Raw genomic sequence first — 27,127 nt, 5'->3', positions numbered from 1 at the left:
GGGGAGCGCGGGCCGAAGTGGGACCCACGTTACTTTGATTGACAGCCCGGGCAGGCGCCGCGCAGGAGCTTCTGGGGCTCGTAGTCTTTCCGAGAACCCGTGCTCCCTTCTCCTCTCCCGCGCCCGGGGAAACTGAGGCACGGGGCCCACCAACTGCCCTCCCCTCGCCTACACCTGCGCCCATCCCTTTCCATCCGACTTGAAGACAGAAACTGAGCCGTGTGGGGAGCCTCCGGCCTCGGGTGAGAGTGTCAGTCCTTCCCCGGGCGTCCAGAGTGACTTAACGTCTCTACCTCAGTTTGCCCATCTGTGAAATAGGGCGAAAGGCGCTGGTCGGCCCAGCCGGCCTGCTGGGCTTTTGCAAGGGAGTATGTTGGACGAGGGGCTCTTGTTTCTAAGGGAAGACCCGCCAGGCTTAGGGGGTCGCTCGCTTTTCCCCGCATTTTGGATACTAACCGAGGCGGAGTCCCCCCTCAACCCCCAACCCCGCCAGGATTAGGCCTCCACGAAGGTCTCAGCTTCCCTCGGGGAGGGGGAGCCACCCTCTCCGTACCCCGCGGGGAGCGCTTCATCGCCTTCCGATTGGCCCAGCCAATCCCAGTGCCTTCTGCCATTGGTTACCGGCTCCTGGATCCCCATTGGCCGCCGCCCATTGTGACGTCACGGGCCCATGTGGGAGCGCCGCGGGTGGATTGGCTGGCGCTCCCAGCCAACCACCGCAGAGAAAGGAATTTCCACAGTAGCTGGGGCGGTGAGGCTGATTTAAGGTGGTCTGAGCAATCCCGGGTCCCAGTGCTGCTTCTCAGCTTTTTCCTTTAAAAAAAAAAAAAAAAAAAACACACACACAACAAAAAGCCCCACATCCACATCATAAAATCCCAGCCAGGAACCGGGGCTGAGTCTTTCTGTACAGTGGGAGGGGAGAGATCAAAAGCTAAGCCCCTTTCCTCAATTTTGCAGCTCCTCCCTGGGTTTTACAGATGGGGAAACTGAGACCCATAGGGGTGGGATGTGAAGCCCTGGATGGCAGATGAATTAGCTGGGGAAAGCCTTCCCGGTGAAATGAGAAGGTTGTGCTAGACTGCCCAGGCTGTAACTCATGCCGGGCCGGCCTTTCCCTGCCTCCTGCTCTGGCCGGATGTGGCATTTCAGCGAGTTATCAAGTAATGGGCTGCCTAGGGGGTCCCCCCAGATCACAGACTGCTGTCTGCTGAGCCTCCCCAGATTCTCAAAGCTGCGCCCAAAGCTGGGGGCGGGGGTCTGCTGCTCAGTGGGAATCATCTCCTTCCTGGCAGATCACACACACTGAGATGAGTGTGTGTGTGTGTGTGTGGTTTTGTGGCTTCTCAGGCAATCCACAAATCTGTATTTACCCTCCCCTGTGGAGTGTGCCTGGCTGAGGGATCTAAAGACGGATGGGTAAAGGCCCCCTCCTCCAGGAAGCCTTCTCTGGACTCACCAGGCAGAGCTCCTGTTCCTCCTCTGGGTCTTTTAGCCCCTGGGCTCTCCCTTGTCCTGCCACTGATCACGTGGGCCTGCAGTGTGTCCTCAGCTCTGGTCCACCCAGAAGCCTCCCAGGCAAGGCCTGGGTCTGGTCCTCACTAGGGCCCCAGCATCCTCCCCATGAGGAGGTGGTTATAGTATAAAGACTCACGTATCTGCAAACTTTAAACAGTCTGGGTTCAGTGTGTGTGTGTGGACGAGAGAAGCCTTTTGGAGGAGCTGCCTGGAAGAGGTGCCTTTGGGGTTGGGCCTTGAAGGAGTAGATTTTCTCCAGGCAGAAAAAGAGGGGGAGGGAATTCCAGAAAGAGATAACAACATAAACAAAGGCCCAGGGGTGGAAAAGAACACAGATTAGGTAATCTGGCTAGTGTGGCCAGAACAGAGAGTGTTTGAACTGGTGGAGAGAAGTGAAGCTTGGCCTGGACAGGTGGTCCAAGGCATGTGATTCTAGCCTGAAGATCTCGGACTTTGTCCCAAGGACCATAGGAGGGGTTTTGTTTTGTTTTGTTTTAAGGTTAGTAAGGAAAGTATTTTTATTTTATTTATTTATTTATTTATTGGCTGCCTTGGGTCTTCGTTGCTGCACACAGGGTTTCTCTAGTTGCGGTCAGTGGGAGCTACTCTTCATTGCAGTGTGCAGGCTTCTTATTGCAGTGGCTTCTCTTGTTGCGGAGCATGGGCTCTAGGCACGTGGGCTTCAGTAGTTGCAGCGTGCAGGTTCAGTAGTTGTAGCTCGCAGACTCCAGAGTGCAGGCTCGGTCGTTGTGGCGCCCAGGCTTAGCTGCTCCGCAGTAGGTGGGATCTTCCCTGCCCAGGGATCGAACCCGCGTCCCCTGCATTGGCAGGAGGATTCTTAACCACTGTGCCACCAGGGAAGCCCCCATAGGAGGGTTTTAAGTGAGGGAGGGCCAGACTCAAACAGAAGGTGACAAGAAGGTTGCTCAAGGTCCAGATGGGAGAGGATGAAGGGCTGGTGCAGGTAGGGGGCTGTGTGGATGGACAGCAGGGTGGCATGGCTGGTGAAGGGGTGAGAAGAGGCCAGGATGAGGTCTTGGGGGATCAAGGTGGACTGGGGCCTGACAGGGTGAGGGACAGGTCTGAGGGGAAGATGCCGCATCTACTGGCCTGGGGGACATCCAGGGGAGATTAGTTGGTGACCCTACCCACAGGGCTGGGTCTCAGGGTAGGGACCAGGGGTGGAGCCAGAGCTTGGGGTCATCTTCATGAAGGTGATGCCTGAAGCCTCCAAGAGGACATGGTGGCTCAGAGCCTGGGCAACCAGACGTGTGGGCAAAGGTGACCTTCAGGTGACCAGGCGTGGAGGAAAGAGACCAGCCCTCAGAGAGGAAGGAGGGCCGGCAGGTCAGGAGGGCGCGGGGGCAAGGAGAGGAAAGACTGCTCAGGCAGAGTTGCGAGATGAGGGTCAAGAAGGAGTCGTTGGGAACTTCCCTGGGGGCACAGTGGTTAAGAAATCCACCTGCCAATGCAGGGGACACGGGTTTGATCCCTGGTCTGGGGAGATTCCACATGCCATGGAGCAACTAAGCCCGTGCACCACAACTACAGCGCCTGTGCTCTAGAGCCTGTGAGCCACAACTGCTGAGCCCACATGCCTCAACTATTGAAGCCCATGCGCCTAGAGCCCGTGCTCCGAGACAAGAGAAGCTACCGCAACGAGAAGCCCGCGCACCAGAAGGAAGAGGAGCCCCTGCTCGCCGCAACTAGAGAAAGCCCGTGCGCAGCAACAAAGACCCAACGCAGCCAATAAATAAAATAAATTAATTAATTAAAAAAAAAAAAAGAAGGAGCCGTTGAACTTGAGGATGCCTTTTGACAAGAGAAGGCCCAGGAGAAGATACAGGCTGGGAAAGAGTAGAGGATGAGGAAAGGGTACCACTGCTTGGACTAGTGGCCCAGAGAGGGGAGCTGTTGTCTTCCCAGGGGAGGTAAGGCACCTCCTGGAAAGGTTTTGGAATTAGGACTTCACAGCCGCCACAAAACTTGGAATGAGGAGCTGCTGCATCATGGAATTGTGGAACCCCCTGTCTCTTAGAATTCCCCAGCAGGGCTGTGGCCAGTGATTTCTGGCTTTAGATGAATCTGCTGTTCCTTCTTCTTATGCCACTGCCTGTTCATTTATTGAGCACTTACTGTGTGCCAGGCTCTGCAGGCACCAAGAGGAGCCCTGTGCCTACACAGCCTAGTGAGGGAGACAAATAAGGAGGAGAACAGCCCACGAAGAAACACAATCATGTCAAAACAAAACACAAACAAAATGAACTCTGACAGGACCTAGAAAGAGAGAAATAGGATGCAGTGTTTGAGAATTACAGGGTGGAGTGGCTGACTACTGCTTAAGTGCATGCACGGAAGGGCCTTTCTGAGGAGGTGACATTTGAGCCAGAGACCTGAATGATGAAAAGTAAAGGAACAGCATTCTGGGTAAAGGGAGCAGGAAGTGCAAAGGCCCTGGGGCAGGACTGTACCAGGTGACTTGGAGGAAGAGCAGGAGGAGCCCATGTAGCTGGAGCAGAGTGAATGAGGGTGAAAGTGAAGGGAGTTGGGAATCAGGGAAGTGGGGGGAGGGGTTTAGGGCAGAGCTTTGTGGGAAGAGGGAGGAGTTTAGACTTTACCTTGATGGCAATAGGGAGCCATTGAATACTCACCTCCTCTAACACACATGCACATACACACTCATATCTTTATCCTCAGGATTTCTCTTCCCCTCCCTTCCGAAGGCTGCCCATCTTCATCCTTCAGGCCTCATCGCCAATGTTACCTCCTCCAAGAGGTCTCTCCCAGACACCCCAGATAAGTAGACTCCTCTGTTATTTCTATAACTGCCCCCCCAAATTCCTCTCTGTACGCACACTTAATCCCATAATTTCCAAGCTGCGATCTTGCCTTATCCCCTCAACTCAGAGAAGGCAGGAATCTGTTCTCCATCCTCCCTGTATTCCTGGCGCCTGGAACGATGGCTGGCATGTCATAGATGCTCAATAAGTTTGATAGGGCTTTTGTACACCTCTGCCTACTCTCTTACTGACATAGGTCCCAATATTAACGCAAGGCTGGGGCTTTTCCCTGCTGAGCTGCTGTGCCTAGAGCAGTGTCTAGTCCACAGTGGGCTCTCAATATGTTTGTTTGTTGATTGACTTAACAAATGACCTTGAAGTTTCTCATATGTAAGATGGGAATAAGAACGTCCCACCTCCCACCTCACCGGATATCTGTGGTCTGCGATGGGAGATAGAGCCCCTGCCCTCAGAGAGACCTTGATCCGATGACAGAGATTGGTTTTCACCCTTCTTGGTACCTCTGCTTTCTAGGAGCCCCTAGTCTGTGAGGGGAGACAGCCCAGTCTGCTGGTGGTGGCCATGGGAACGCAACTCCCATCTCTGGACGTTTACTCCGGGCCAGGTCAGGCAGAGGGCTGTTCATGTGCCACGTCATTTTAAAATAGCCCCTGCCTCTGCCATTTTACAGATGTGAACACTGAGGCCCCCAGAGGGTGAGGGCCTAGCTCTGTCCCCCACCTGGTCCCTTTCCCTGCAGGCAGGGCTGCTTCCTCCCCATCCTTAAGTCTTAGCCCACTTCCTCAGAAAGGCCATTTCTGGCCCCCAACACCCCCCTCCCCACCAAGCTACACCCACAGTGCGCCACTAGGTATTTGTTTGGCTTTTCTCTCTTGGGCCCTCGGGAAGGGCGAGGGGGCGGCGTCCGCGGGGCTGCGCGCGAGCCTCAGTTTCCCCGCTGGTCCCTGGTGGAAGGGAGGCAGTGGTCCCGGGGCCGCGGGGGTGCGCGGGGCGGGCGGCCCGGGTGGGCGGGCCGGGGGCGGCGGCGCCACCTTAAGGCGGCTCTGCCCGCGGCTCCCGGCCGAGCCCCGCCGGAGGGAGGCGGCTCCGCGCGGGGCCCGCCGCCCGCGCCTCCGAAACCGGCCGCCGTTCGCCCGACCTTCCGCGCCGGCCGCGCACCCCCCGCCCGGCAGGGACCTCGGCGCGCCTCGGTCCCCGCGCCCCCGCGCGCTCGCTCGGGGGGCGGGGGACTCCGGGGTCCCCTGCCCCACGCCGCTGCCCGCTTCTTTCTCGGGCAGCCCCCCGCCCCAGCCTCGCCCCGACCCCGCCGTCCCCCCCCCCCCATATCGGCAAGCTCCGGCGGCGTGGGGGGGGGGCCCTCCCGGATCGGCAGGATGTACCCCCAGGGAAGGCACCCGGTGCGTGGGGGCCCGGCCTGCGGGGGGGGGGGCGGGTAAGGGGCGCCGGGCGTCCGGGAACTCAGACCTCGGCGTCCCCCCCCGCCCCATCGCCCCCAGACCCCGCTTCAGTCCGGCCAGCCCTTCAAGTTCTCGATCTTGGAGATCTGCGACCGCATCAAAGAGGAATTCCAGTTTCTTCAGGCTCAGTACCACAGGTGCGGGGGACGGGGGGCGCCCCGCCCCAGGGGCCCCGGGAGCTCACCTGGGGGCTCACCTGGGGGAGAGGGGCGGGGCCTCCAGCGTGCAGGGAGGAGGGAGGGGTCCCAGGGGCGCGGGGAGGGCTTCCAGGTAGGAGCGCAGGTGAGAAGGACGGAGGTCCAGGGCTGGGCAGGGATGGGGCGGGCCTGGGAGCAGGGGGCGGGAGGCGGGGTGCGGGGAGGTGAGGAAGTGCCGCGGGGGAGAGCCAGTTCCGTCACTTTGGAAACTGGCCCAGAAGGGGTCCGTGGGTATCCCTGCTGGGGAGGGGAGGCGGCAGGGAGAGTGGGATCCCAGTGCCTGGTCTCCTTCCCAGCCTCAAGCTGGAGTGTGAGAAGTTGGCCAGTGAGAAGACAGAGATGCAGCGACATTATGTCATGGTGAGGGGGAGTTGTCATGGGGTGGGGTGGAGCAGTGGGGAAGAGGGCGTGGCTGTGAGTGGAAACACGCGAGGGTGTGAACCCCGACTCTCGTACCACTCTGGGGCAAGCCCTGGGTCCCTCTGGGCCTCTTTTTTCCTCATCTGTATAGTGGGCTGCTTGGGATCCCGGCCTGTCTCCCAGGGTCCTCCCGTCTTTTAAGAACAGTGAGGCAAAGATGCCCACTCTCCTCATGGCCATCTCTGAGGGCCCAGGATCTCTGGGCACGGCTCACCTTCCCCACCCCCCTGGGGAGAATGGAGGGGGTCCTGCTTTCTCCTCTGGGCCCCAAGGAGCTGGGAGGCTCTGGGTCCTGCTGTGATTTCTCCCCCAGTCTGGGGGCTTTTGGAAGACCCAGCGTCACCCAGTGCAGCTGGACATCCATGGGCACAGTGGACATTCCCAGATGGCTTTTCCTTTGCAGTACTATGAAATGTCCTACGGGCTCAACATTGAAATGCATAAGCAGGTACCTGTGTGTCGGGGGTAAGGGTGTCCAGTGGGGTGGGGGTGGGTGGGTTCTGGAAGCTGTGAGAGGGACCCAGCGCTCCAGCCTTCACAGATCCAGGGAACAAAGGTCTTATCCGGAACTCTCTGGGACCAGGAGGCCAGATTTCAGCCTCATGAAAGGAAAATGAACTTTTGGAGATCTCTCTACGAGAGATGCAGGCGGTGGGCAGGGGCCAGGTGTCCCTGTCCAGGAAGGCTCGTAGCAGAAGCCAGCAGCCTGGTCAGCCGGGCTGGGGAGGGACTTCTGTCCCAGGAGGGAGACAAATGGACCGTCTTAGAGGTCCCTCTCAGATCGGTGTGTCTGACGTTTGGAGATGAACCCCAATGTTGCTGATTTGAAGGTTCTGAGATGAACCTGAATGATCTGAGGTTCTGAGACCATCCTCAGTTTCTGAGTGTGATCTCAGGGTCCTGAGTTAGACGTGAAGGTTCTGCACTTGACTCCAGCTGCCCAGGATTAACCCCCAGATTCTGAGACGGAGCTCGAGATTTTCTGATGGTTTCTAAGGGCGGGCGAGAATTCTACCAGTGAACCACCCATGTATCCTGATGGTTTCTAAGGGGATGAGATGGACCCCGAGATTCTGAGGTTGATGGAATCTTGGATTCTGTCCATCAGGGTATTAGAATCAATGGGTAGAGCCTAGGGTCTTTCTGGTGAGTGGGAAGACGTGGGGGTGGGCTGGGAGTGCCTGCCTTGGCCTGCTTTTCTGAGTCTCTGTGGGCTCTGTCGGGTCTGGTGTAGGTGGCAGGTGGTTTGTCTGCCTGCAGCATGGAGTGGTCCCATGGGTGCATTAAATAGATCCCCTTATGGGATGGTGGGTAAGGGGTAGGGCCCAGCCCTGGGAGCCTGGTTCTACCCTCCTGGTAGCAGGTGGAAGACACAAACCTCACCCAGAAGCACACAGCACTCCTATCACTCAGGCAGAGGCAAAGCACAGGCTGACAAAACACCCCCTGACCCACCCACACGCTTGCCCTCTGTTGAGCCTCTGTGGGGCATCCCCTGCTCAGCCCCGGTCCCAGATGAAGCCTGCAGGTGAAACCAGTTTCCATCTACTCTCCTGTCCTTCTGACACCAAATGTTTAGTTTTTGCTACACCAACCAGTCCTCCAACTCTGACACCAGCTGGGTGTCCTACACGTCAGCTCAATCCTAACACAGTCAAGTGCAGACCCCGAGGGTTCAGGGATCAGCCCCCCAGGACTGCCCCCACTTCAGATGCCCATCGCAAGTCCAGGCCTGCTGGACTTCTGACCCACGGGCTATACATCAGGATTCCCGCGACCCACTCCTCGGTCTGATAATTTGCTAGAATGGCTCACAGAACTCGGAAAAGCTCTTACCGCCTATCACCCGTTTATGATACAGGATAGCTCAGGAACAGTCAGATGGAAGAAATGTACAGGGCAGGGTATGGAGAAGGGCATGGACCTTCCATGCCCCCTCGGGGCGCCCCTCCCAGCACCTCCACGTGTCCACCCACCAGCAGCTCTGGGAACCACTTGGGTTGGGGATGTTTAGGGAGGCTTCATGACCTAGGCACGGTTGGTTTCACCACTGGCCATTGGTCACTGACTCAACCTTCAGCTCCTGTCCGCTCCCTGGAGGTCAGGGGTTGGTGATAAACTCCTGAGGGTGAAATGGGCTTATTGTGAATTACAAAAGCTGCTCCTTTTGCCTCTGCTAGTCAGAAATCCCTAGGGTTTTAGGAGCTCTGTACCAGGAACTGGGGCAAAGACCAAATGTATATTTCTTTTTTTTTCACTTTATTTTCTATTGGAGTATAGTTAACACTCTTGTGTTCCTTTCAAGTGTACAACACAGTGATTCAGTTATATATGAATGTGTCTATTCTTTTTCAGATTCTTTCCCCCTTAAATGTATATTTCTTTTGTTTCCTTTTTAAAAAAATTTATTTATTTATTTATTTATTGGCTGGGTTGGGTCTTTGCCGCTGCACACGGGCTTTCTCTAGTTGCGATGAGTGGGGGCTATTCTTTGTCGTGGTGCGCGGGCTGCTCATTGCAGTGGCTTCTCTTGTTGTAGAGCACGGGCTCTAGGCGCACAGGCTTCAGTAGTTGCGGCACATGGGCTCAATAGTTGTGCCTCAGGGGCTCTAGAGCGCAGGCTCAATAGTTGTGGCGCACGGGCTTCGTTGCTCCATGGCAGGTGGGATCTTCCCGGGCCAGGGATCGAACCCCTGTCCCCTGCATTGGCAGGCGGATTCTTAACCACTGTGCCACCAGGGAAGTCCCTAAATGTATATTTCTTATATCACAGCATCACACCCCTGCTTGTGGTGCACTGGGAAGGCCTCCTGACTGCAGTCCCAGGGCGCAGGCACGACCCAGAGAGGGGCCATGCCCAGGAGAGACCTGGGCCCAGCCGGGGCTCAGACTCAAAGCTCCTCGGGGCCCCAGTGTGTGCTGGGCGGCTGCGCAGCTGCTTTCTGGGAATCTTTGTCGGGGGCGGGGGGGGGGGGTCTGGCGGGTGGTGTATCTGTCCTGTCTTCCGGCTCAAGGCTGCCCTGGACGTCAGATGGATGGGCTCCTCGCCAGGCTCTCCGTCTGTCCCTGAGCCCGTGTGCCACACTTGCACCCATGGGTGACGGGGCCTCTCCCTCACCCCAAGCTTTGCAGAGGCTTGTTACGCCCTGGAGTGGAGGTCCTGTACTGACAGTGCCCCCTCCAAGGCTCCTCCCCGTTGCTTCCCGCCAGGCTGAGATTGTGAAGCGCCTCAGTGGTATCTGTGCTCAGATTATCCCCTTCCTGACGCAGGAGGTGAGTGCGCTTGGTGGGGGGGGCGTGGGGGAGGGGAGCTGGAAGAAGGGTGGGGGTGGGGCGTCTGCGGAGATGCGGCATGCACTGATTCTGCCGGGTGGCCTGGGGGCCTGGCACTGGCTGGGCTGGGGCTTCAGGGACAGAGGGGGCTGTTGGCTGAAGGGAAAGGCGGGGCCTCAAGCCTGCAACCAGGCTGCCTCGGTCCAAATCCTGGCTGTGTGGCCTTGGGCGAGTGGCTTGTCCTCTCTGTGCCTCTGTCATGACATTTAGAACCGTTGATACATACACGATGGTGAAAAAATGATGCTGGGTGCTTAGTAAACACCCAATCAAAGTTAGTCCTTAGGACTTAGTCCCTACATTATGGGGAGTGAAATCAGCCAGTCACAAAAGGGCAAATACTGTCTGATTCCACTCCCAGGAGGTCCCTAGAGGAGTAGATCCACAGAGACAGGAAGTAGATGGTGGGGGCCGGGGGCTGGGGGAGGGGGTGGGGAGTCTGTGTTTCATGGGGACAGAGTTTCCGTTTGGGAAGAGGGTGGGGGTGGTCGCAGGACAGTGAATGTGCTTGATGCTACTGAGCTATGCACTGAAAAATGGTTAAAAAGGTAGCTCTTATATACTTGTAACCACAGTAATAAAAAAAGGTGGAACAGTGCAGATAAAACAATAGAGTGTGAGCATTTCACCACTTCACTGAAACTTAAAAAGTAAAGTTAGCCTTTGTGCGAAAGCTCCAACCTCTTCCGGACCTTTGCATCCCCTGTTCCTGCTTCCACGGGAGCATCCTGTCTCCAGAGAGACAAGAGAACAGATTCTGACACAGGATGGATGCATTGGGGGCCCTCACTGTGTTGGTGCTCTTCTTGGTTTGGACCCCATCAAATCTGAGGTTTCTGGGCCCTTGGGATGAGGGAGATTCTGTCTCGTCTCAGACTTAGAGATGGGGTCTGAAGCCCAGGATCGGGACAAGATGGCCCAGAGTGTGAAAGGTCAAAACCACAGAAAACAGGGTAAAAAGACTGTAGGAAGGAGTGAATTAAGACATATGTGTGCCCCAGCAGATTCCATGCTTCTAGACCAAGAGTCAGCAAAGTACAGCCAGAGGGCCAAATCACCGGCCCTCCACTTGCTTTATAAATAAAGTTTTATTGGCACACAGCCACACCCACTCATGGCCTTATTGTCTATGGCAGCTTTCCCCATGAAATGGCAGAGTTGAGTTTCAACAGAGACCTTCTGGCCTGCAAAGCAGAGAATATTGACTCTCTGGCCATTTATAGTCAAAATGTACTAACCCCTGGCCTGGACACACTGTCACAGGCATGCCCCATACGGGACACAAGTGGCCTTGGAGTGCACACAGGAGACACCAGCCATGTGTGGCCATTTACATTTGTATTAATTTATATTTCTTTTAAAATGGATTATATTACATTTACTTGTAAATTTCTATTAAATTAAATTAAAGGAGGCTTTCCATTTTCAGGTGCACCAGCCACACTGCAAGTGCCCAGTGGCCCCATGTGGCTTCCGTATCCAACAGGGCAGATCAAGGACATGTTATCACTACAGGAAGGCGGGGAGAGGAAGGAAGGAGGGCGGGATGAGGGTGGGGTGCACAGGGCATCTAGAGGCTGCCCGTTTACATTTTGTGACCTGGGTGGTTGGTACACAGGTACTGATTTGTACAGTGGTCCTCTCTCTCTTTTTTTAAATTAACTAATTAATTTATTGGCTGCGTTTGGTGTTTGTTGCCGCGTGCGGGCTTTCTTTAGTTGCAGCCAGCAGGGGCTACTCTTCATTGCGGTGGCTTCTCTTATTTCAGAGCACAGGCTCTAAGCACATGGGCTCAATAGTTGTGGCTCGTGGCTGTAGCGCGCAGGCTCAGTAGTTGTGGCATGTGGGCTCAGTAGTTGTGGCACACAGGCTTAGCTGCTCCACAGCACGTGAGATCTTCCTGGACCAGGTAGCGAACCTGCGTCCCCTGTGTTGGCAGGCGGATTCTTAACCACTGTGCCACCAGGGAAGTCCCTGTACAGTGGTTCTTTGCTGGGGGAGACGTTGCCCCGAGGGGACCCTGGGTGATGTTGGGGACACGGGTGCTTGTCACCACTGGGGATGTTCCTGGCTCGAGTGTGTGGGACCGAGGATGCTGCTCCACACCCCACAGTGCCCTGGACGACCCCCCACATTGGGCGACCCAGCCCCCACGTCAGCAGCGCCGAGGGAGGGACCCTGATTTATAACCCCCGACTTCTAATTATCAGTTTGAACTGCACTTAAATGCTTTGTTTCTTTGTGTCATGATTTTAAAAGGGAAGTGAGAGAGGGAGAGAAAGAAAATAGAGCAAGCGAGAGAAGGGACTCCCCTGGCGGTCTAGTGGTTAGGACTCCATGCTCCCAAGGCAGGGGGCACGGGTTCGAACCCTGGGTGGGGAACTAAGATCCCCTGGCCAAAAAAAAAAAGAAATGAGAGAAGAAGAGGGGCGCCAGAGGATATTGCCTGGGAGGTGGGGGCTCCGAGCAGATGGGGGGGGGGGGCTCTGCTGATCGCCCCGCCCCCACCCCCCAGCATCAACAGCAAGTCCTGCAGGCCGTGGAGCGGGCCAAGCAGGTGACCGTTGGGGAGCTGAACAGCCTCATCGGGGTGAGTCTTACGGCCCCCGCCCCGCCGCGGGTGGTGAAGCTGGGGGTGCCGGGTGGGCAGCGGGCCTGGGCTCTGGCCGCCCTGGAGACGCCAAGGGTGCCCCCTCTGCCTGGACCCTGTCCCCACTCTCTCTCCACGTAGCCTCTTGGGCGGGGGGGGGGGGGGTGGGGGGGGGGCAGTGCCAGGGCCCCGCCCCCGCCCGCCCCTGGCCCAGCCCCCTCCTCTCCAGCAGCAGCAGCTCCAGCCGCTGTCCCACCACGCCCCCCCTGTGCCCCTCACCCCTCGCCCGGCTGGGCTGGTGGGCGGCAGTGCCACGGGGCTGCTGGCCCTGTCGGGAGCCCTGGCCACCCAGGCTCAGCTGGCCGCGGTCGCCAAGGAGGACCGGGCAGGCGTGGAGGCCGAGGGGTCCAGAGGTGAGTGGACATCGTCGGATGGCAGTGGCTGGGGGGCACGGCAGGGGGCATCGGGAGAGGATGGCAGGACCAGCACACTCATCAGAATGTGAGAGAACGAAAGGGACCGCAGGATTGCGGGTTCAGCTCTGTTCCCAATGGGCTGTGTGTCCTTGGGCAAGTTCTGTCCCTCTCTGGGCGGCTATCTGAATGATCTAGAGAAGGAATGCTCCACTGCAAGGGTGTTGGCAGGAGAAGAGGGGTTCTGAGCTCGGAAGGGGGGTTTATACACTGTGGAGGGCTGTGCGCTCTGGCACCATGGGATACAAACCCTTCTTTCTTTTTCATTCTCTCTCTTTACCTCGCCCCCACCCGCCAGTGGAGAGAGCCCCGAGCAGGGTAAGTTGAGGGGGCGTGGGGGACTTGCCCTCTTATCTAGCATTTGCTTTGTATTCACATGTGGCTGAAGCTGCTTGTTGTGAGCTGATAGGGGCCTCAGAAGGAGATGGAATCCTGCTTTCAGGAGGGAATGCCCATAAGACCAGAGTTTTATTTATTGAAAATTTTTGATCTGTAGCGATTGTTTTGCAGTTGAATAAATGAATGCATGTCCGGGTAGCATTCCACCCATCCTGCCATTGTTCATTTATCCCTCATCTACTCTGTTTTATCATGTACAGGAGTGCTGACCAATAGAAATGTCATGTGAGCCCTGTAGGTAATTTTTTTTAAACGTGTTTAATTTCGAAACCATTACAGATGCCCAGGAGGTTGCAAAGAAATGTACAAGGAAGTCCCATGTACCCCTCACCCAGCTTGGCCCAATGATAACATCTTGCAAAAACTAATATACAGTATCAAAGCCAGGAAACTGACATGGGTGCAACCCACAGGCCTTATTCCCACTTCATGGTTTTACAAGCACTCATTGTGTGTGTGTGTGTGTGTGTGTGTGTTTCTATGCAGTTTCAATCACATGTTCAACCTTGTGTAAACGTCACTGTAAATTTTCTGGTAGTGCATTAAAAAAGTTAAGCAGGTGAAATGAATTTCAATAGTAAATTTTATTTAACACAATGCATCTAAAATATTTCAACCTGTAATCAACTTTTATTTTTTATTTATTTATTTTGGCTGTGTTGGGTCTTCGTTGCTGTGCTCTGGCTTCTCTAGTTACAGAGAGTGGGGTCTACACTTTGTTGTGGTGCACAGGCTTCTCATTGTGGTGGCTTCTTTTGTTGCGGTGCATGGGCTCTGGGAGCGTGGGCTTCAGTAGTTGTGGCGCACGGGCTTCGTTGCTCTGCAGCATGTGGGATCTTCCTGGACCAGGGATCAAACCCATGTCCCCTGTGTTGGCAGGCAGATTCTTAACCACTGCGCCACCAGGGAAGTCCCATAAAACAGTTTTAATGGAATCGTTTCCATTCTCTTTATTGTACTACGTCTCCAAGACGCAAATGCATTTTGCACTTAGAGCTCATCTCCGTTCGCACCAGCGCCCCTCAGGAGACCCTGGGCCATGTCTGGGGACATTTGTGGTTGTCACGACCCCATTGAGTCTGCCCTTGAAAGGTCCCTTTTCCCAGATGGGAAGATTGAGGTACAGATCCTAATGACAGTGATGGGGACCCTTGGTTGTGGCTGGGCCAGGACGCAGTCTGGGGCCTGTGTCTCTGCAGAGTGCATCCCCCTCACCCCCGGAGAGTGTGGTGGAAGAGGAGCGACCTGGCGGCCCGGGGGGCCATGGGAAGCAGAGAGCCGAGGAGAAGGATCTGTCGGGACCTTATGTGAGTGGGGGGCACGCCTGGACTGGGGCGGGCAGACAGTGGGGTGGCGCACCCACCTGAGAGGTTGATTGCCCCTGTGGCTTGAGAACTGGGAAGGAGGTAAGGATGCCCACTGCACAGAGGAGTAAACTGAGGCCATACAGCACCTCTTGGGCACTCAGCTCCATCTCCTCCATCCTCCTTCATTGAGGGACTCCCCCCTGCAGCCTCCCTTGTATTTGAGCAGATGAACCAAGCCCCAGAATCCCATCTAAACCCTCCCAGGAGATGTAAGGGGGTGTGGAGGCAGGGGCATGGCCAGGGTGAGCTCTCTCCCCCATGTCCCCCCAGGAGAGTGACGAGGACAAGAGTGATTACAACCTGGTGGTGGACGAGGTGAGTCGGGGTCCAGCGTCCTCCTGCTCTGACCTCAGGACTGGGAGGTCTGGGCACAGTGCAGGCAGTGGGTTATCCAGGGAGTTGGGGGGCCCAGAGGGAGTGGGGGTCCTGGTGTTGGCCTCTCTAAGGGATGGCTACGATGCGTGTGGCACGGGGCTAGGGGAAGTAGGGGAAACCGGGGCACCCCAGGCAGACCTCCTCTCCATAGCACAGGTGAGGAACCTGAAGCCCGGAGAACTCTGGAGGTGGGCAATGGAAGTGGCTTCAAGCCCTGGCTCACCATGTGTCACCATGTGACACCCCCTTCCCTGGCCTCACTTTTCCTCATCTATTCAATAGGGGGAAACAAAGCGAAACTCATATATAGTCGTTGCTATGTGTGCTTATATCCTTGAACCCATTTTACAGATGAGTCCACTGAGGCACAGGGAGGTTTCATAATCCTCCCAGGGTGGGTCCTAGGTGCCCAGTCTAGAGGTTGGGGTATAGAGAAGGCCTCTCCTTCCTCTGCCACTTCAACCTGCCCTCCCACTTATCATCACCTCCTCCAACCCAGGACCAACCCTCAGAGCCCCCCAGCCCAGCGACCACCCCGTGTGGAAAGGCACCCATCTGCATCCCTGCCCGTCGGGACCTTGTGGACAGTCCGGCCTCCTTGGCCTCCAGCCTTGGCTCACCGCTCCCCAGAGCCAAGGAGCTTGTCCTGGTAAGGAGTAGGGGAGACCTTGAAACTCATTTTGTTCCTCCTGGGGATCTGGAAACAGATGCTACCACGTTAGATGTGGAGTGATGAGAAATGAACCAGGCTGATGTGGTCCAGGATTCCCTTCGTGATTATTTTGCTGCCTTCCTAAAAACCACCTCTACATTAATTGGGTCATTTTTCCAAAGTGGACTCACTCTGTGGAACCTCAATAAATCTGAAAAAGCAATTTTGTAAATAATATTAGAAGGCAACTCACCATCTTATGTAGAAACCAAGTATCTCTTGCAATAAATAGGAGATCCGGTGAAAATAAACACAGTGAAACTATAGAACTGGCGGCTTGGCTAGGCTGATTTCAGCCCTGGGAGCGTTAAGGCCTTGGGGACACACCAGCCCCAACCTGAGATGTGGTCCCTGCAAGGAAAGATGATTCCTATCTGAACAACTTTCTCCTTGCGCCTGCTGATGTTTACTGCCAGCTGTAGGGACCACCTGAAAGCACTCCCCGGGGCATTCTCAGTTCAGCTCCGTTTGTCCCTGCCCCCAAATCTTCCCCAGACCCCTGCCCTGCGCTTACCGGGGAGACCGTGTCGGTTTCTAGGCCTCCCCTCCCAGCAGGTTGCTATGGCAACCGCCAAGGTTGGGGCTCCCATTGCATCTCTTGTGCCCTCCTCCCACTCCAAGGAGACACAGAGGGGGAGCGGCAGCGCTGTTCTAATGGAGAAGCCCCCAGAAGGCCCCCCCCGCCTCGTCCCCATGTTGGCCCCATCCATACCCTGTCGTGGGTGTGCGAGTGTGGCTGTCACAAAACGTGTGATGGTGTAAAGGAAAGATAGGGTGCAACCCACACAAGACAAGGATGCGAAGTTTCTTGAGAGGCAAAGGAAGGGGTGGCAGAAAGCAGAGACGCAGCTTGTTCCTACGTGAAGGAGGGCCGGTTTCCCCTCTCCTCCAGGGTCGGCATGGGGAGGGACAGCGGTGGGGGACAGCCCCTCCTCGTGGGGAGCAAGGGAGCGCCCAGCTGTCCTAGGTGCGGGTCTTGCATCTGGGAGCATACTGTGGTCTCCTGCTTGGAGATCCCATCCTAGTGTTTGATCCTTGGCCGTAAAGGATGTGACAGCCTCTAACTTTGTGCATCGCCTTCTCCCATGATCCCCGTGGGCCCACCTCGCCCCAGATGCAGGAATGCTCCCCGCATCCCTCACCCTGTGGCTGCGTCCTGCACCCTATCCCACGCATGCGCAGTTCTCCCAAGCTCGCAGGGTTCCGGTGGGCGTGCACGTGTGCGCACCCCGAGGGCGGACACTCAGGTGTCCACCTGGCGTTGCAATGCGTGGAGACACTCACGCGGGCCCCGTGCTCAGGGGAATCGGCTGTGGGGCCCGCTCCCCTGGTGCGTGTGTACCTGCCATGAGCCCTGCCCTGCTCCCGTCTCCCACCCACCTTCTGCCCAGATCCTTGAGCTGCAAGGCACCAGGTGCCTGGGGGTGTTCAGTCTTGCCCTTCCCCCCCGCCCCCAGAACGATCTTCCTGCCAGCACCCCTGCCTCGAAGTCCTGCGACTCCTCCCCGCCCCAGGATGCGTCCACCCCCGGGCCCAGCTCGGCCAGTCACCTCCGCCAGCTCGCGGCCAAGCCAGCACCTTCCACGGACAGTATTGGTGAGCACCAGTGCCTGCCAGCTCTGGCCTCCTTTCCGGGGAGTTCTAGAAAATGGTGGGGAGTACAGGAGGCAGGATGTGTGGATTCCAGCTAGGGCATTGCCTTGCCTTTCCCATGACTCACTCTGGGCCTCCGTTTCTTCATCGTCTTGGCATAATGGGCGGAGAAACCGAGGCCCAGAGAGGGCAAGTGACTCACTTAGGCGTTTGAGTCCAGTGCACTGGAAAGACAAGCTTTGGAGTTAGACAGGCTTGGGTTTGAGGCAAGCTTTGGACACGCACCAGCTGTGTGACCTAGGGCAAGTGATCAGCCTCTCTGAGCCTCACTTTCCCCATCATTAGCATGGTGCTCTTCCCTTCTGTCTTATGGCCAGACTCTGTGCTGGTTTTGGAGTTCCAGAAAGAAACCACCCCTGGAGCTTGCACTCAAGGAGCTCCCAGATGGTGGGGGAGGAGACCCAGACCCCAAAACTCCCAGCCCTGTGTGATCAGGGCTCAGGCAGAGGAAGGGACCCCAGATGGGCAAGCTTGGAGGCTAGGAGTGGAGTGGGGAGGCTCAAGGAGGTTCCTGAGATGTTGCTGGACATTGAGTCTGGGTTTTGAAGGATGAGTAGGAGTTCAACAACTGAAAAAGAAAAAGGAAAGACTTGTTTGGCCAGAGGGAGCAGCATTTGTAAATGTCTGGAGATAGGACAGGGGTATGGTGGGTGCTGGGCCAGAGTGTGAGATCCCTGGAGCTCCCCCAAGGCAGTGGAAGGCAGGATCTGGATCCAGCGTGTCTGAAGACCTGTCTTTGTCTCTTCTCACTCAGCCCTGAGGAGTCCTCTGACCCTGTCCAGTCCCTTCACCACATCCTTCAGCCTGGGCTCCCACAGTGCACTTAATGGGGACCTCTCTGTGCCCAGCTCCTATGTCAGCCTCCACCTGTCCCCCCAGGTCAGCGGCTCTGTGGTGTATGGACGCTCCCCCATGGTGAGTCCTCAGGGTGGGAGATGCCAGGAGGTGTCAGCAGGGCCCAGGGGCTGGGGGCCGGGAGGAGAAACCGGTGACACACGGAGAGACCAGGGACTGGGGAAAGGGAGGAAAGTCCTGGCTTGGCAAGTGCATGTGGGAAGACGATCTGAGGGTCTCAGTGGCCCTACAAGCTTAATACAAATAAGCATCTGGGACTGTGGAAAAAGCAACTGCAATCATGCTACATTAAGAGAAACAGAGAACCCCAGCCATGGGATGTGAGAGTCCCCTTCAGCCTGGTGTACAGTTGTTTGCCCTGATTTTTAAGGGACTTCGACGATTCTGGTAGATTGCAGAGGAAAGACTAGCCTGGGGAGGGGACTGTAAGTGATATCCCATGGGGAGGAGTTGAAGGAAAGGCATGAGACCCCTGAGCTGGGGCAGGGGGAGGAGACAGGGTCTGTGTGGGCCCCAGAGGGCAGTACTGGGACAGATAGAGTGAGCCATCCTGAAGTGGGTGTAGATGCCACCAGAGGGAATAAAATGCCTGTCATTGGAGTTGTCTCAGGCCCAAGGCTGGCTGGGCACTTGCAAGGGATGTTGTAGAACAGGGGTCAGCAATGTTTTCTGTAAAAGGCCAGACCAGCTGGTCCCCGTCACAACTACTCCACTCTGCCTTCACAGCTCAAAACCACCATAGATAACATATACAGGAATGGGCGTGGCTGTATGTCAGTAAAACTTTATTTACGAAAACAAGCAGGGGGCCGTAGTTTGCTGACCCCTGTTCTGCCCGTTGGATGAAGAGTCATCAGGATCCTTCCAACTCTGGGGCCGTAGGATTCCCCAGTCAGAGACCTTGGGGTTCCCTCATGTGAACTCCAAGCCTCCACTTCCCCATCTGTAGGATGGGTAGAGGAAAGGGCACCTCCCCTTTCTTGGGGAGGAGCTGATAAATTGGGGGAGGGTGTCCTCTGATAAACAGAGAGGGACATGGCAAGTGAGCACGGGAGAGGGCAGACGTGGGTTTGAGTCACGGCCCTGTGACACCCCCGTTGGCGTTTTGGCAGATGGCATTTGAGTCGCATCCACACCTGCGAGGGTCGTCCATCTCTTCCTCCCTGCCCACCATCCCTGGGGGAAAGCCGTGAGTACCAGGGTGGGGCTCTCTGCCTCCTGTCAGGTGTTTACATTGTGGGTGGGGGTTGGGCTTCCCTGTAAGACAACTGGAGCTCCCAGAGTTGATCTCTGGATAGAGAGGTATGTAACCAGCAAAATCTAGACCAGTAGTTTTCAGCCGGAGGTAGATTTTGTGCTTCCTGCTCCAGGATATTTAGTGATGTCTGGTGGTATTTTTGCTTGTCACACCCAAGTGCTTCCAGCCTCTAGTGGGTGGGGGCCAGGGATGCTGCTGGACACCCTACAGTGCACTGGACCCCCCCCACCCCAGAGAATAACCCGGCCCCGCGATCGGTAGAAGGCCGTGTCGGGAATGTTCTACACTTAGGGCTGTCCGATCTGATTGCCATCAGCCATCTGAGGCTTTTGAGCACATGAAATGTGGTCACTGCGATTGAGGAACTGAAATTGTAAATTTCTTATTTTTAAAACATATTTGGCTGTGCCACACGGCATGTGGGATCTTCGTTCCCAGACCAGGGATGGAACCCGCGCCCCCTGCCATGGCAGGGCCGAGTCTTAACCACTGGACCGCCAGGGGAATCCCTGAAATTTTAAATTTCTTTAAATTTCACTGGCCCCGTGTGGCAGGGGGCTGCTTCTGGACTGTGTTCTCTGGAGCTCACAGGGCACCTTCCTGGATCCTCTCTTCCACGGATGTTTACTGAGTGCTGGCTGACCAGGCACCAGGCCACGGCCGGACCCCTCCCTCTTTCTCATCATGCTGACTGTGCCCGGTCCCTGAACGCATGGGGGCACAGGCAGGGGGGTGAGGGTTAGGGGGGGTCCCGGCTCCGCGTGTGTCATGCCCCACCTCCCGCCCAGGGCCTACTCCTTCCACGTGTCTGCGGACGGGCAGATGCAGCCGGTGCCCTTCCCGTCGGATGCGCTGGTGGGCGCGGGCATCCCGCGGCACGCGCGGCAGCTGCACACGCTGGCGCACGGCGAGGTCGTCTGCGCGGTCACCATCAGCGGCACCACGCAGCACGTGTACACGGGCGGCAAGGGCTGCGTGAAGGTGTGGGACGTGGGCCAGCCGGGCGCCAAGACGCCAGTGGCCCAGCTGGACTGCTTGGTGAGGGTGGGGCGGAGCCTGCAGACACACGGGCGGGGCCCCCCGACGCGTGGGGCGGGGATTGCAGGCCCACCAGGGTGGAGCTTACAAGCTACCTGGGGGCCAGTGGGTGGACTTTATAGGCCAACCAGTGGGCCTTCTTGGCCAATTTCGGGCCGAGTTCTTAGGGAACCCACGGGTGGAGATTATAGACCAACAGGATACGATTTGTAGCTCAACAGGGATGGGGCTTACGGGCCAATGGGGTGGAGCTTATGGGCCCGCTGGGGTGGCTTCTTCAGCTGGGCTCCTGCAGGCTTGGCTGGGGGTCCTCCCCCACGCACTTGCTTCTCTCCGCTCCCAGAACCGGGACAACTACATTCGGTCCTGCAAGCTGCTGCCGGACGGCCGGAGCCTGATCGTGGGCGGTGAGGCGAGCACCTTGTCCATCTGGGACCTGGCGGCGCCCACCCCTCGCATCAAGGCGGAGCTGACCTCCTCGGCGCCAGCCTGCTACGCCCTGGCCGTCAGCCCCGACGCCAAGGTCTGCTTTTCCTGCTGCAGCGACGGCAACATCGTGGTCTGGGACCTGCAGAACCAGACCATGGTCAGGTGGGTGGCCGGTGCCCTGTGACCTCGGGCACGCCCCTGCCATCTCCCCTTTGTGCTGTGGGGGCCGCCAGGGAGGATGCTTGGGGCAGCACCACCTCCAGGGTGGACACCTGGGCCCTCCTCCCTCCAGGCAGTTCCAGGGCCACACGGATGGGGCCAGCTGCATCGACATTTCTGATTACGGCACTCGGCTCTGGACAGGGGGCCTGGACAACACCGTGCGCTGCTGGGACCTGCGGGAGGGCCGCCAGCTGCAGCAGCATGACTTCAGCTCCCAGGTGCCGCGGGGGGTCTGGGAGAGGGGGACACAAGTTCCAGGAATCTGGCCTCCCTCTTCCCTGAGGCACCCACTCCCAGATGCCGGGCAGGACCAAATACCTGCTGTCTTTTGTCCACCTTTCTTGTCTTTGACACAAATCCACAGGCCTTCCTCTTTAATTCTTCAAAGGCAGACACAGGGACGCACAAAGGAGCTGATTCGTATCAAGCTGTGGGGCTACTAAGACCCTCAGATCGTCTTCCCAGATGTCCTTGCCGAGACATTCCCCCGTTCCTTTGTCTCTTCTTGCGTAGCTGGTTTCCTCTCCCAGCCTTCAACCTCTTCACCCTACTGAGAGCTCTTGACACCTCCCCACCCAGGACTTCACCATGGGGGAGCTGTCAACCCTGGGGGACAGATAGGAGCTGATGTAGAAGCTGGACACAGAGAGGTCTCTGTAGGGGCTGCTGTGCAAGGTCAGGCTGATGGACGTGGTGAAGGGCCTGGACAGAATCATGGGGCTCCCTGGGGCTGAGCAAAGAGTCAAGGACAGGTCTTCAGATACCCTGGACCCAGATCCTGTCTCCCACTGCCTTAGGGGCAAGTTGTGAGCTCCTTGGCCTGTTCTTTAAGACCTCTATGCTCTAATCTCACACACACCATGCCCTGTGACACCTCTAGACCTCCCCACTTACTATGCCCTCTGGCTGACATGACTTTCTTTTCCTTTCTCCCACTGGTAAACTCCTACTCATCCTTCAAAACCCATCTCCAGTTTGCGCCCCCCCCCTTTGAAATCTTGTGGGCACTAGCTCCCAAACTCTTTCTTTTTTTTAATCTTCTCTTCTCTTTAGCTTGAAAGTCCCTTTGATAGGGAAATTAGGGGTGCAGGTGGGTATAGTTACCCATCCCCTGTCCCCAAAATTTAGGTGGGTGGCATACATATCTGGTGATCCCATGGTGACTATCTCCCATCCCACAGGCCCCCATTCTTTATACAGGAATGCTTCTATATGGCCAGGAACATGTGAAACCTTCCTATCTTCTCTCTGCTGTGAGCGTATAGTTCTTTCCACATGTGTCTCATTTGTCAGTAAGACTTCGAGAGGCTTAGGATGGGCAAGGGTCTTACTCTTCTCTATGCCATGCTGGGCACGGGGCACAGACTGATGAGGCCACCGAGTCCTTTCAAATCAAAGTGAAAAGAGGTGTTGGCACGTGGGGAACGTTCCAAGCTGGGAGTCGGAAGGCCTGGTCTCTCACGGACTTGCTGTGTGTGTGACCTTGAGCTAGATGCGGCCTCAGCCTCCCTTCCACCATCTGCTCAAGGGGAGCTCCTGTCCTCGCCGGCTTCGCTCCCTCCCTTCCCCCCTCCCTCCCAGAGCTGCTGTGCGTTCAGAGCAGATAATGGATGTGAGGCCCCGGGGTTCCGTGTAATTCTGATTAATATTAATGATTTGACACACAGATGCCTGCTGCGCTCCAGGCCCAGGGCCAGCTGCCTCTCTATGCGGGAGCTGTAGCGGGAGAGCGCTGGACGTCTCCTCTCCCCCCCCCCCCGCCCCCGGCCCCCCCAGCTCTGGGCATCCCCCCCACATCCCAAGGGGTTTTTTTTCATCTCCTCTCTTCCCCCTTCACCCCTAGATTTTTTCCCTGGGCCGCTGCCCCAACCAGGACTGGCTGGCGGTCGGCATGGAAAGCAGCAACGTGGAGATCCTGCACGTCCGAAAGCCCGAGAAGTACCAGCTGCATCTTCACGAGAGCTGCGTGCTCTCGCTCAAGTTTGCCTCCTGCGGTGTGTGTGCTGGGGCCCCGGGGCGGGGACTCCAGGGCGCTGGGGCACGGTTGCGGAAACACAAAACGCAACAACAGCAAAAAAAAACCTACAATGGAAACACAGGATGCCTGGTTACATTTGAATCTTAAACAGCAAAGCATTCCTTAGTATACTTCTGTCCCAAGTGCCACACGGGACATACTCTAAAGCGCAAAGAATTTGTTAGCGTGAGTGTATCCCAAGCATTTTGTGGGATATACTTAACACTGAACAACACACAATGTATTGTCGTAAGTATGTCCCCAAAATGCATGGGACATAGGTATACTAAATAGCAACTCGTGTGTGAGTGCAGATATATCTCAGATATTGCGTGGGATATACTGAGAATAAAAAAAATTAGTTTTTGTTTGGACGTCCCTGGTGGTCCAGGGGGTAGGACTCTGTGCTCCCAGTGCAGGGGGCCCAGGTTCGATCCCTGGTCGGGGAACTAGATCCCACGTGCCGCAACTCAGAGTCTGCAAGCTGCAACTAAGCCCTGGTGCAGCCAAAATAAATAATAAATAAAGAGACAAGTATTAAAAAAATTTTTTTTCGGTATAGATATGTCCCAAGTATCAATATTTCACGGAACGTACATATACTTAAAATAACAAACAGATACTGTACTATTGGGACCCACCTGTATTAAAAATGATGTGTGGTTCATCTGAGATCCCACTGTAACTGGGTACCTGGTTTGTTTTTGTTTTTGTTTTCCCTCTCTCTCTCTCTCTCTCTCCTTTTTTAAATTTTTGCCGTGCTGTGTGGCTTGTGGGACCTCAGTTCCCCAACCAGGGATTGCACCCACGCCCTCGGCGGTGAGAGCACAGAGTCCTAACCACTGGACCGCCAGGGCACCCTGTTTTTATCTGGCAACCCTCTCCTGCGGCTCCCCCTCCTGGAAGGCCGGTTGGAGCTCTTCCGGGCCTGGCTTCACCATCTGGAACTTGGCGGGGAAGGCTGGAGCCTCAGCGAAGGGGCCTCTTGCCCCCCAGGAGAGGGCACAGGCGGGGGAACGGCAGTGAGAGGCCAGACCAGGCTGCCCCGCCTCTGCCCACAGCCCCCAGCCCTGGCTTCCTTTGGGGTCCACCCCGTCCTGAATGCCCCACCTTCCCTCCCGCAGGGCGGTGGTTCGTGAGCACCGGGAAGGACAACCTGCTTAACGCCTGGAGGACGCCTTATGGAGCCAGCATCTTCCAGGTACTTCCTGCCTGAGGTCCCCACCCCAGGACGCCAGGTGCCCGGGGACCCGGTGGGGGCGGGCGTGCTGAACAGGGGAGTGTTCCTGCTGGCCACGAGCTCCTAAAGCAGGCGGTCAGCCCGAGGGCTACATCTGTGCACAGCCTGTTGTTTTTAATTGTGATAAAACACATATAAAATTTGCCATTTCAGCCATCATCACATGCACGGCTCAGTGGCAGTAAACACATTCACCCTGTCGTGCAGCCACCCCACCCTCCAGCTCTAGGACTTTCTCCTCGTCCCACACGGAACCTCTGTCCCCATGACACACGGACTCCCCGGCCCCTCCCCCAGCCCCCGGCCCCCACCATCTACTCCCTGTCTCTGTGGGTCTGACTCCTCCAGGGACCTCCTGGGAGTGGAACCAGACAGTCTGTGTCCTCTGTGTCTGGCTTCTCTCGCTGAGCATCACGTCCCCGAGGTCCATCCACGTTTTAGCAGGTGTCAGGACCTCCTTCCTTTTTAAGGCTAATATTCCACTCTGGGGAGGGAGTACCTCGTGTTTATACACCACCCGCCAGAGGACACCAGGGTTGTTTCCATGTTTTGGCTGCCGGGAATCACCCTGCTGTGAGCATTCCTGTACGGGTTCCCGAGTGCAGGCATGTGTTCATTTCTCCTGGGCCGATATCTTGGAGTGGAATTGCTGATAATTGTTTACTCTTTGGAGGAACTGCCAGGCCGTTTTCCAGATTTTCCATTCCCGCCAGCAGTGTGTGAGGGTTCCGGTTCCTCCCATCCTCAACAACACTTGCTCTGGTGTCTTTCTTATAGCCATCCTGCTGGACGTTTTTACACTTTTTAAAGGGTTGTTAAAAAAAAAAAAAGATTTGGTCTTTGGACTTACTGGTCAGAGCTCATTTGGACTTAAATGAGCTTTCAGGTCAAAGCCCAAAATTGTACTATTGGGCCCTTTACATAAAAAGTTTGCTGAGGGAATTCTCTGGCAGTCCAGTGCTTAGGACTCTGGTGCTTTCACTGCCAAGGGCCCAGGTTCAATCCCTGGTCAGGGATCTAAGATCCCACAAGCAGCCAAAAAAAAAAAAGAAAGAAAAGAAAATAAGAAAGAAAAAAAGAGAAGAGAAAGTTTGCTGAGCACTGGTGTAGGTCACCCTGCTGTAAGCCTTAGCTCTCTGCTGTGCTGTGCTGTGTGGCCTCAGGTGTGGTGCACGCCCTCTCTGAGCTTCTGAGGAAAGGACGGTTCTCCAGTTCTAGAGAACCTAGTTCCCACTCTTCCCAGGAACATCGTCACTTGTCCAGAGGCTCAGCTCCAAAGGGCTTTCCTCTGGAAAATGTGTCACCCTCCTTCCCCACCCACACTAGGCTCCCCATGCTGGGCCTGTCTCGGGCCCAGCCTGGACCAGAGGCTCAGCCTTGGGGGCAGTCATCTTGCCTCGTCCCTCTGCACGTGCAGGTGGTCAGGAGCATGAACAGACCGTGCTGGCCTCGGCCAGGCCTCACTCTCCCTTCTCTCTCCCCCTCCCCCTCAACAGTCCAAGGAGTCATCCTCTGTGCTGAGCTGTGACATCTCCGGGAATAACAAGTACATCGTGACAGGCTCCGGGGACAAGAAGGCCACCGTGTATGAGGTGGTCTACTGAGACCCCCCTTCTCCCTGTACCCCTGGCTTGATTCCTCCGGGAGGGGCGTCCAGGACCCCCTCTCCAGTCCTACCCTGAGCACTTAAATCTCATCTGCTCTCTGGCTGACCCCTCACATCCTCCCCTGCTGGATGTGGGGCCAGATGTGCAGGGAGATTTGGGGGAAATAAATGTATTTATCACAACTGCCTGTCTTGAGCTGGGGACCTTTGCTACTTCTGGGCACCATTCCTGAGGGAAGGCCACTTTCTAGCTGTGTGGCCGTGGGTCAGTGGCTTTCTTTCTCTCAGCCTCTTTTTCCTCACCTGGACACAGAAGGAATTCATTCTGCATGAAATACTGTGGGATCGACCACAAGAAACGGGTGTTGTATTGGACCATGTGGCTTCCATTGTGCTGTGTAACAAACAGCCCCAGACCTCAGTTGGTTGAAACAATAGATGCTTATTTCTCCCTCACGCCCGTGTGGCAGGTGGGCCTCGACTCCAAGCAGACACTCAGGGCTCCAGGATGGTGGAGTTTTTACCACCTCAGTGTGTAGCGTTGGGGGCCAGTGTATCAGGGGGGATGCTTTTACATCCTTGGCCGAAAAGCTTCATGTATCTGCTTTACTGCCACCCTTTGGACAGACTCATCCCAAGACCCTGCCCACGTATAAAGGGTTAGGGAATATGGTGGACCATGAAGGTATCTGGGGTGCAGTCGTGTTTCCTTTGAGACCCAGAGATAACTCCTAAGAGCCCGGCCCATGGTCAGGTGCCAAGCAGACCTAAAGGAGGAGAAACAGCTGTTCAGAAGAGTCATGGAAGGGTGTGCTGAAAACAGAGGGGGCAGCATGTGCAAAGGTTTCAGAGGTAAGCTGCTCCGACATGGTGGAGGCCAGGAGGGCAGGGTGGGGTAGGGGTGCTTCCTCGGCTCCAGATCAGGCTTAAGCAGAGAAAGCCCATGGAAATGTGAGCTAGATGTGCGGAGAGGGGCCGGTGGAGGTAGTGAAGCCATCAGAGCTGGGTTCTGGAAGCTCATGGGGGCTGCCGCGAGGACCATGGATTAGAAGGGACTGGGGAGCAAAGCAGGGGGGCTGCTGGGAAACTCCTGGAGGGAGATGGCAGGATGGCAGGGTCCCTGCTGGAAACCGTCACCCCCAGGTGGTTTCTGAGGGCACAGAATGG

General features: G+C 56.3%; 1 protein-coding gene across 6 annotated transcripts; it reads left to right on the top strand.

Moving 5' to 3' along the window:
* The first annotated feature begins 5,429 nt into the window (after window positions 1–5,429).
* TLE2 (TLE family member 2, transcriptional corepressor) lies at window positions 5,430–26,143 on the top strand. 6 transcript variants are annotated; one of them, XM_057708775.1, is made up of 20 exons: window positions 5,430–5,716; window positions 5,816–5,913; window positions 6,270–6,333; window positions 6,797–6,841; window positions 9,604–9,666; window positions 12,242–12,316; window positions 12,549–12,729; window positions 13,088–13,107; window positions 14,388–14,495; window positions 14,826–14,870; window positions 15,430–15,579; window positions 17,100–17,238; window positions 18,050–18,210; window positions 19,263–19,339; window positions 20,197–20,446; window positions 20,790–21,037; window positions 21,168–21,315; window positions 22,941–23,091; window positions 24,239–24,315; window positions 25,851–26,143. In XM_057708775.1, exons 1-20 carry the CDS (start codon window positions 5,693–5,695, stop codon window positions 25,956–25,958), a joined length of 2,232 nt encoding a protein of 743 aa, XP_057564758.1. In that variant the 5' UTR covers window positions 5,430–5,692; the 3' UTR covers window positions 25,959–26,143. The 6 variants fall into 6 exon arrangements, 5 of the variants coding, with proteins under 5 accessions (XP_057564758.1, XP_057564757.1, XP_057564759.1 ...); XM_057708774.1 differs by having other exon boundaries at window positions 12,546–12,729; XM_057708776.1 differs by having other exon boundaries at window positions 12,531–12,729; window positions 20,197–20,389.
* The last annotated feature ends 984 nt before the right edge of the window (window positions 26,144–27,127 follow it).

Source organism: Hippopotamus amphibius, chromosome 15 (assembly GCF_030028045.1).
Source record: "Hippopotamus amphibius kiboko isolate mHipAmp2 chromosome 15, mHipAmp2.hap2, whole genome shotgun sequence".
In the NCBI taxonomy this organism is placed as follows: Eukaryota; Metazoa; Chordata; class Mammalia; order Artiodactyla; family Hippopotamidae; genus Hippopotamus; species Hippopotamus amphibius.
The sequence above is the reverse complement of the archived record's forward strand: the minus strand, read 5'-3'. Positions and strand labels throughout refer to the sequence as shown.